Below are 9,741 nucleotides of genomic sequence, written 5' to 3'. Positions count from 1 at the left end.
TGCTGGGGACACGCGGGGGCCGGGGACGCATCCGGGCGCCCCTCGGACCCCCCCTCGACCTCGGCGTGGGGCCGGTCCGGGAGCCCTGGGGGTCCTCGCGGTCCGTCGTGGCTCGCTCGCCCGGACCCCGGCTGCTGCTGGCGGCCGTGACACCCGGGTGCTGCCGCTGCCCCGGCGGGTGCCGCGATGGTGATGCCGCCAGGCACCGCTGAGGAGCTCGAGCTCGCGGCCCGGTGGGGTTCGTCCTTAGGGGCGTGCGGGGAGCTGCTGGGGGGGCAGAAGGCTCCCCCCTGCCCTGCCTGTGCCCGGCCCCGGGGGTCCCCGCTGGGGGTCCCGGGGCTGCACCGGGGCATTGCTGGGCTGAAGTGCAATAACACCGCCATTTCGGGCACGCGCCAGCGCCGCCCCGGGCGGCAGGGCTGGTCCCCCGCAGCGCCACTGTCCCCGCTCAAGCCCCGGATGCGGGAGCCCCATCCCCAAGGGCTCGCCCCTCCGCGGGCTCCTGCAGAGGGATGTGCAGTGACCCCGCTCCATCGTGGCGCCTCCGGCACTGCTCCCCCCGGAGCGCCGGGAGGCCCCGTGGCCTCGCGGGTCTGCGCGCCCGGCTGGGGGGCTGAGCAGGGCTGGGCTGGGGCTGGGGGGCAGAGCGGTCGGTGTGTGTATGTGTGTGTGTTGGGGGGCCCCGGTCGGGCTGGGGGGCGTCCCCGCTGCCGCTCCACAAGCGTGGAGAGCGTGCCTGCTCTCGGATACGGGGGGAGGCATCGAGGCGTGCGGTGGGGCACGGGAGAGGGGTGGTGCCCGTCGGGGCAGTGCATGGGGAGGATTTCCAGGGCTGGGGCTTCTCGGCGCCCACCGTCGGGTCAGTGGGCTGGGCGCTGAGCCGGGGCGGCGGCAGGGAGGCCAAGGTGCCGTCCTGCCCCGACACCGTGCCTGGGAGGGGACACCGCCGTGCTCCCGTATCACCTCTGAGCTGGGGCACCCCCAGGGCCGGCCAGCGCCTCCCGGGCAGCCGTGGAGCAGCCCGGGCGAGAAGGAGCCCGTCTGCGGCACGGCCAAGCCGCCCAGCCCCTAGCAAGGGTGGGAGCCAGCTTTCCTCCCTCCCACACAATGCACTGGTGAATGCAAAACTCTTGTGTTTTTTATTATTATTATTATTATTATTAATAATAATTGCTAGTAATATATACCCAGCTTATTTAAAGTGTTCAATAAAACTGAATGTCCTAGCGCCTTGGGCTGCTGCTTGTCTCTCAGATGCACTTTGAGCGGGGAAGGAAGCCCAGCCCCAGAGGTTGGCATTGGCTTGCCCGTGCTTTCTGGGGCTGCATCTGGACCTCTTGATCCAGCTGTGTCCCTCAGGGACCACCACTCAGACCGGGCTCAGCCCCAGGTTTTAGGTGCCCCCAGAGCGGCTGTCTTGATTGAAACCATTTCAGTGAAATTCCTGTTTATTATTTAGGATTGTTGTATTCATGCCCTTGAGTTCTTGTTCCTGGTGGCACACAAAAGAGCAAACCAAATAGAAGCTATGTCTCTTTATTGCTACCGAGTTCAGCCAGCAGACAAGACAGAGGAATGACATGTGTCACCTCCGAAAAGCCAGCTTTTAACACCCTTTTGCTCTTCAAGCAAACTAATTTACATACTAATTGATCAACTATATATGGTACACACAACCCCATAATAAGCTGAGAGCGTCTTCGCCCGGTTGAACATGACTTCCTTTGCGCTCGCCTTGCTGCCACGTTACATCACAGTGCTATCTTGCTTTATTTTAACATGTGCACGTGTGCCGCAACTATTTAAAGGCCTGATGACTTGTGTCACAAAGCATCTATCCGCTGCAAGTGCTGGAGTTGCTTTTGCTTTGAAACACGTCACAAAATATAATCCTAAAATCAGCGCTCTACTCCCTAATCAGCAAGAAAACCCAACCCACAAGTGCAGGAGATGACCCGTTCAGACCCAGGTTCCCTCCTTGGCCTCTGAGGTAGAGCTAAGGTATTTTTTTCAGTGCGTTGCCTGAAAGCAGAGGCCGAGCTGCTCCTGAGCTGGGTCCAGTGGGCCCTGGGCAGCCCTGCAGGGCTGCGAGGGGCTGGTGGGGGTGGCAAGCCTAAAAGTCTGTGCCATGGGGAGGAGATCGCCGGCAAGCCAGGCCAGGGCAGGCTGTGGGGCTGCGCCATCCCCTGCTCCTGCTTCCCTGCCTCGGCACCGCAGCTCGTGCCCGTAGCGGAGCCCACTGGGCTGTTGCCTCGTGCAGCTGCTCTCCGCACTCCCAGCGCTGAGCGTCAGACTCCTGGGCTTGCTCCTCTGCAGCCAGGCCCATGTTCCCCATCTCGCTCCAGCAGCACTGCAATGCTTCAGGGCAAAGCGTCTTGCAGCCCGGGCAGGGCTGGGTGCACCAGCTGTTGCGCTGGAAAAGGCCATGGGAAGCCCCAGGGAAGGTGATGAGACCCTCTGTCCTCCCGCTCCTTTCCCTGTGCACTGCACCCCCCGTGCAGGTGTGGGGCTGGGCTGCAGAGCCCTCGCTGCTCCGGTGAACCGCGTCGGCCGGCAGGGGGAATGGTGACTTCCCCCTGCAAATCAGCACCCCTGCGGGCTTGGGATGAGTGGGTGCAGGGCGTGGAGGGGCATCCGAGAGAGGCTTGTGGGGGTGACGCTGCCAGCATTGGCAGGCAGTGCCGGCTGCATGGCTTCGGCAGCAGGAGACTCCCAAGCCCAGTCTGCAGGCTGGAGCCGTGCATGTGGGACAGGCACCAGAGCTGGCCCCCAGGCTGGCTGTCAGAGGGCTGTGGCAGGGAGCAACGGGGCGACCTCCCAGCCCCTGTCCCACTCTGATGCTCCTGATCAGAAGCACAAGCAGGGCCAGCAGGGAGGGACCCAGGTGTCCGGGCAGCCCCTGTGGTCTGCAAAGCGGGGGGGGCTGCTCGTGCTGGCAAGGCCAGGCTGGATGGGGCAGGCTCCGGTGGTGCGTCCCGGGCGGCATGCAGGGGTGCAGCGGTGCTGAAGCGGAGCAGGCGCTTGGCACGGGTGCTGCAAGGGAAGGGGGAGGGTGATGAGAGCCCTGGTGCCTTGCTGCCCCAGCACCCAGCTCCCACAGCGGTGCAGGAACGCCTCCTGGGGAAGGCAGCATGCACAGGGGTTTCCCCTGTCTTGCCCCTTTCCTGCCCACAGCTGGGTGTCCCTAGAGTCTCCCTGTCCCCAGCTCCCGCAAGGCAGGGACTCCCAGCGCGGCGAAGGGCTAGAGCAGGCTTTGCCCAGCCCTGGGGATGTGCCTGCATCCTTCTGCCCTTCCTGCCCGCTCCTTGGACCAGCCCAGCCTGGCTCAGCTCCCCGCTTCCCCCGCYGCGCACCCCCTGGGCCCAGCACGCCCTGCTTCCCCTGGGCTGCCCGCAGCCGGCAGAGCCAGGCACAGGTGAGGACTCACATACTGCAGCAGTGGCGGGGCCAGTGGCTGGCCTCACAGGAAAGGGATGCTCGGACCTGCCGCCTTCTCGCAGATCCAGAGGTGCAGGTCGTCTGAACCGGCACACTGGATGGGTTTGACGCTCCCATGGCTTATTATCGCGCAGGACCCGTTAGGCTTCCACTGCCAGGGCCTGGCGAGGAGACGGCRCGTTGGGGAGATGCTGCAGCCCGTCCCACCAGGCCCTGCTGAGMGCTGCAGGCAGCCGAGACCAACGGCGAGTTCGCCCTTGCACGCTTGCTCAGGGAGGTTTTCAGTGATGCAGCCAAAGCGGGGGATCCCCCAGCCCCCCCTCACTAACTTCACAGGCCAAAACTTCAGCCAGTGCCTCCCTGCCCTTCCTTGGGGCGCCAGGCTCAGAAATCCCTCTGCTGCGAGGTCTGCATTGCTTGTGGCTCCCCACTGGGATTTCAGCTGCCCACTCTTGTGGCTGGGGAACATTTTGGCTCTGGAGCGCCCGGGCAGGGGGGACCCCAGTCATCCTCGGGGAGCCTTGGACCACCAGAGACGCTGCCTTGCCCGGCGGGTGCTGCGGCGCTGCCCTGCTCAGCACCACGCCGGCGCTGCTGGAGGCACGGCAGGGGCCAGGCACCCAGCACCCGGCGAGACAGACCTGTTCCTCCCCGCTGCCTTCAGACACCGCAAGAGGAAGCGGTGGCGAGAAGGGGAGGTCGTGCACGTGGCGGGGAGGAGCCCGGGCCCCTCTGCGGGCGGGAAGGCATGATTTCCCCTTGAGGAGGAGGCGTGGGAGATAAATGTGGTACTTGAACGCTTTGTCTAGACGCCAAATAAAACCTGCGGTTTCTTTTGTCCCCTGTCCCTGGCTCCTGCTCGCGCAGGCCCTGCACGTGCCCTCCGAGGCTTTGCACGGCCTCTGAGCTCCTCAGCGTGTGGCTGCTCCCGCCTCCCCTCAGTCCCACCTTGTTTTATGCCCTAGCAGTGTGCCAGGGGCAGGGACTGGGTATTGGTGGGATTTTAAATCCCCTTAAAGCCTTGCTGGAAGAGAGGGGCTTTCTGGCAGRGAGTGTTACCCTGTCTGCTCCTCCCCAGCAAGGGGATGCACAGAAATCGGCCTCCGGGTACCTCTCATAAAGCGAGCCATCGACCCAGAACCAGGCGTCCATCTCACCCTCCTCGTCCGGATCCCCTTCCTCCAGCCACCCGTACTCGTACCAGGGGAAGCTGCTCTTGTACAGCCCAATCCAGTACGGAGTGTCCGAGTTCTTCAGGAAGTTCTAGGGAAGGAAAAAGGGGCCTTACGTGGCCTTCCCCAGCCCCAAGCAGCTCCCTCACCCCCCAACACCGTGGAAGGACAAGTCTCCAGAGGCCGCAGGGGCACATGTGTGCCTGGCCTGAGCAGAGGGATCGCGTGCCCAGTCTGAGGAGGAGTGCAGTGAATCCCTGCAGCAGGCATTTCTCCCATGCCAGTGGCCAGCCCGGAGGAGAAAAGCGCATGCGACTCACCCAGCCACGCTGCCGGCTGCTAGCACAGACCTGCCTCCCCGGCTAAGGGGTCTCCTGAGGGGTGCAGTCTCCCCACGCAGCCCTCCAGGGCCAGGGCTCCTTGTGGCAGGACATTTGAGCAGCCCAGGTGCCCTGCTCCAGCCCGTGCATCGCCAGAGAYGGGTGGGCAGAGCCCATCTTCCCTGCATCCAGCGCCGGTCATGCGCTGCCACTCTGCACTCCAGGGATCAACCCTGCACCCTCTGATCCCACTGCAGGACTCGTCCCCCMGGCATGGTGTTGAAGTGCCTGGGTGCCCCAGGGCACAACGCCTCCAGCCCCTTCCCTCGGCTCCCTGCGCACAGTACCGGCACGGTCCAACGAGTCCAAGATTTGGTGATCAGGAGCTGAGACATTTTCTTATCGCACTCTGCTTTGCTGTCCTCCCAGGTCTTCTTCTCCGCCGACATGAAGAGGCACTTGCCCCTGTACATCACCCAGCCTGAGGGGCAGCAATCTGGGGGCACGGGCACTGCTCAGGGGCGCTCCCAGCCTTGCCTGGGAACATCCCCCGGCTTTTCCCCAGCAGACATTACAGGCTCAGCAGCTTCTGCCTCTGGTCCAGGCATAGTATAACTCTTGGGCCACCCCATCCCCACCATGTGCCGAAGCCAGTGCCCCGGCTCAGTGCTGCCCTGCCAAGGGCTGCCTGTCCCCTGTGGCACCCCATCCCTGCTCCACCATGGCCTTACCAATATTTGAGCAAGAGCGCAGGCTGGTCACAGTGCTCTCGCTGGCATTGAGCCTCCCCTGCACGTCTTGCAATTCCTTCTCCATCTTTCCCAGGGCCCCCATGACTCTCTCCAACTCAGCGTCCAGGCTCCCCACCTCCAGCCTGCTGCTGTTGCCCTCCAGCCACGCGCGCTGCAGCTCTGCTCTGGCCTGCACCAGCTCCAGCTGCATCTGCTCCAGGCTCTGCTCCTGCACGCTCACCTGCTGCGAGAGGCGGCCGCGCTCGGCCGCATGTGCGCGGGAGGCGTCCTGCAGCCTGCGGGCGACCTGCCAGTCTGGGGACAGGCGGGGGAGCCGTGGGACGGGGCCGGGACGTCTGGGCAGGGGACGCCGGCACTGCCCCGCGTGGGGCGCAGCGTGGGCATGGCCGAGCTGGGCACGGCAGGACTGAGTCAGGCAGGACAAGGCAAAGATGTGCCCATGGAGGGTGGGAAGGACGGGGAAGACAAAGCAGGGAAGAGTCCAGTCAGAGGGTGGGCAGGGAAGGCAGGACAAGATGGGATGGAGCAGGAAAAGATAGGTGAGGGTAGGGCAGGGGCAGGGAGGACGCAGCAGTGCAAGGCCAGGCAAGGTGGGGATCTGGAAAGGTGAGGCTTGAAAACAGACAAGGCAGAGCAAGGCAAGACTGGGTTTGGCATGGGAGGCAAGGGAATGAGCAAAAAGGAAGAAGGTGGGGAAGATGTGCAACGGGAGGCAAGGGAGGTAGGCTGGCTTGGGAAAGACTGGGCACTGGCGCTAGCCCTGAGCAGCACGAATGGGAGACTGCCCCAGCTATTCACCCGTGGGACCCAGCCCCTGTAAAGCTCCCTCCCTCTTCCCACACTGCCCGGCCGCCCCACATCACCAGGCAGTGCCCAGAGCAGCCCCTACTCACAGCAACCTCCCAGGGCGACGGCGACGGCCAGCAGCAGCAGGCAGGCTGCCAGCAGCCCCACGGGGATGGACCGCAGTCGGCGCCAGGGCCCTGCAAGACACAACCAGCCGCCACCATCACCTGCTACCGCCTCCACTGTCCCCACAGAGAGCCATGAGCCTGGAAACCCCATGCAGCTGCCAGCTCTCCTGCCCCAGAGCCGGTGCAGGCAGCAAGGCAGCAGAGTGGCAGGGTGAAGGCACACATGGAAGGTGTGGGCGCTTCCTCTCTTCAAGGATAGGAGCAAGAGCTCCCTGATACGCCCTCGTATGCCTGGGCCTCTCCGGGGTCCAGGTGGGCACTCACCTGGGCTGGGCTGGGGCCCCTGCCCGTCCTGCCCCACGGGTGCCTGCCCCGGCTGCACGTTCTCGTAGGGGCTCTCCGCCTCGTCCATGCCAAGGGCTGTTGGAGGAAGGCAGGGGAGAGCGGGTGAGTCTGCAAGGCCCGGGCCTGGGGCGGGAAGCACTCGGGCTCCTGCTGGCTCTCACCTGCCTCCAGCACCTGGCAGGGCGTGCTGCGTCCCACGGGCACCTTGGCAAACCTCAGGTCAGCATAAACCACGCTCTGGGCCATGTGGACAGGAGCTGGCTGTGGCCTGGGCCCTGCTGGCTCCAACCCTGCTTTGTTGGGTCTTGCTCCCCCGCAGTCACACCGTCTCTCTGGGGTGTAAAGGAGAAGTGAGGCTGGTTTCTGCAGAAGCAGAAGTTTGCTCAGAGCTGCACCAGATGGGACCAGTGAGGCACAGCCATGGTTACCAGCACCCTCCCATTGGTCCCAGCACCACCAGTTCSTSCCCTCCCACAGYCCTGACAAGTGGTCATGGTCCCCTGGCCCCACAGCAGCCCGGAGTCAGGGGGTTGGGCTGAGCCCTGGGCAGAGCTGCAGGGCCCAATGGGGCAAGGACGAACCCAAATTCCTCGGTCATGGGAGAAAGGGGTAGAGCAGGACCAACTGCAACGCAGGAGCATGTTGCTCTGGGGCTGTACAGATCAAGAACTGGAGAACTCCAAGAATGTAGCTTTCCCATCACTCYCCCTCCCCACCCTGGGCCTTGCTCCATATTTTCCTCATATCTAATGAGAATGTTACATGTTCCAAATCCTGCCACTGCCTCTTGACCTGTCCCTGTCCTAGAAGACCCCATCTCTGGTGTTTCTGCAAACCCCCATCAGGCAGCTGCCAAGAGCAATAAAAGACCCCCTTTGTCTTCCCTTCCCCAGGCTGCACAGCCCCACTGTTCTCAGTCTCTCCTCATCCATCCCGACCTCCAGCCCTTTGGCATCTCATTTAGCTAAGCTTGATGTAGGCACTTTCTGGGACAGGACAGATGTGCAAGGATGTTGGTGGAGCAGGACCATAGTATTGTGAGGCTGCCYTCTAGCATCTCTGCAAGGTCAGTGCAAGTCTTTCATGGCTGGAGGAAGGAAAATATCATGGCCAGCTTCAAAGAGGGCAAGAAGAAGACCTGGAAACTTCAGGTTGAGCAGCTTCCACTCAGTCCCAGGAAGAAGATGGAGCACGTCCTCCTGGGTGCCTGGTCGAGGCACAGGGAGGACATGGTGGCAGTTGGGGAGAGCCAAGAGGGATTTACCAAGGGCAAGTGGTACCTGTCCAACCTGCCTGCCTGCTGCCATGGGAGGATTGGGTTGGGGACAAGGGGAGAGCCATGGGTGTCCTTTACTGTGATTGCTGCAAGGCTTTGGACATGGTCCCTGTAGTATCTTCACTGGCAGACTGGGGAGATTTGGCCAGGAGGAGGGGAGAACATGGTGGGTGGAAACATGGTAGGGCAGGAGGGCTGCATGGATTGTCATCAGTGGTACCCAGTCCATCTGGTGACCAGTCACTGGTGACATCCCTCTGGAGCTGACCCAGGGCCAGTACTCCTTAAAGCCTTCATTGGTGCCCTGGATGCAGGATGGGGAAGGTCCTCAGAAAGTTGATGGGTGACACCAAGTTGGGGGAGTGGTGGGTATGCTGGAGGGCAGGGCTGCCATTCAGTGGGGCCTGGAGAAATGGGGTGACAGGAATCTGTTCAACCAAGGGAAAGGCTCAGTCCCACATCTGGGAATGGGATACCCCCTACACTAGGACAGACTGGGGCTGAGGGACAGGCAAGGAAGCAGCTGTATGGTTGGCAGGAACCTCTGGAGATCATCTGGTCCAACCCTCCTGCTCAAGCGGGGTCACCCAGAGCAAGTTGCCCAAGATTCTGTCCAAACAACTTTTGAATATCTCCAGGGGCGGAGACTCCACAATCTCTTTGGGCAACCTGTTCTAGTGTTCAACCACCCTCACAGTAAAGATGCTTTTTCTTATCTTCAAGTGGAATTTCCTGTATTTCAGTGTTCCCATGTTTTCCCACAATGGCAGTGCTCAAATCCTGGAGCAAGGCCCAGAGAGGGGGCCATCTCCATCCTTCATGTGTCCAGCCCCAGAACAACATGCTCTTGCATAGCAGTTGATCCTGCTCTACCCCTGACCAAGGGATTTGTGTTTGTCCTTGCCCCATTGGGCCCTGCAGCTCTGCCCAGGGCTCATCCCGATGCCCTGACCTCAGGCCACACCACTCCAACACTGCCGTGGGCCAGGGGACCGTGACCACTTGTCAGGACTGTGGGAGGGCAGGAACTGGTGGTGCTGGGACCAATGGGAGGGTGCTGGTAACCATGGCTGTGCCTCACTGGTCCCATCTGGTGCAGCTCTGAGCAAACTTCTGCTTCTGCAGAAACCAGCCTCACTTCTCCTTTACAACCTGGAGAGACAGTGCGACCGTGGGGGAGCACGGAGCAGTGGGGACAGGCAGGGTGAGGGCCGGCAGGTCCAGAGCACAGCGAGCTGCATGGCCCAGAATGTGGTTTATGCTGACCTGAGGTTTGCCAAGGTGCCCGCGGGACGCAGCACGCCCTGCCAGACGCTGGAGGCAGGTGAGATGCCCCGGGAGCCCCGGAGCTGCCCACCCCAGGGCCGGGCCCCACAGACTCACCCGCTCTCCCTGCCTGCCCACAGCCCTCTGCGAGGACGAGGCGGAGAGCCCCTACGAGAACGTGCAGCCGGGGCAGGCGCCCGCGGGGCAGGACGGGCAGGGGCCCGGGCCCCAGCCCAGCCCAGGTGAGTGCCCACCCGG

General features: G+C 62.9%; 1 protein-coding gene across 1 annotated transcript; it reads right to left on the bottom strand.

Annotated features, from left to right (window-relative positions):
* Window positions 1-3,020: 3,020 nt before the first annotated feature.
* Window positions 3,021-7,187, bottom strand: LOC112961306 (B-cell differentiation antigen CD72-like). The gene is made up of 8 exons (XM_026056316.1): window positions 7,103-7,187; window positions 6,921-7,016; window positions 6,576-6,665; window positions 5,662-5,976; window positions 5,278-5,426; window positions 4,550-4,701; window positions 3,428-3,599; window positions 3,021-3,033 (listed from the first exon to the last, which is right to left on the bottom strand). Exons 1-7 carry the CDS (start codon window positions 7,185-7,187, stop codon window positions 3,461-3,463), a joined length of 1,026 nt encoding a protein of 341 aa, XP_025912101.1. The 3' UTR covers window positions 3,021-3,033; window positions 3,428-3,460.
* Window positions 7,188-9,741: the final 2,554 nt, after the last annotated feature.

Source organism: Apteryx rowi, unplaced genomic scaffold (genome assembly GCF_003343035.1).
Source record: "Apteryx rowi isolate R43461 unplaced genomic scaffold, aptRow1 scaffold_1304, whole genome shotgun sequence".
Lineage (NCBI taxonomy): Eukaryota > Metazoa > Chordata > Aves > Apterygiformes > Apterygidae > Apteryx > Apteryx rowi.
Note: the sequence above shows the minus strand (reverse complement) of the source record. Positions and strands in the feature narration are given on the sequence as shown.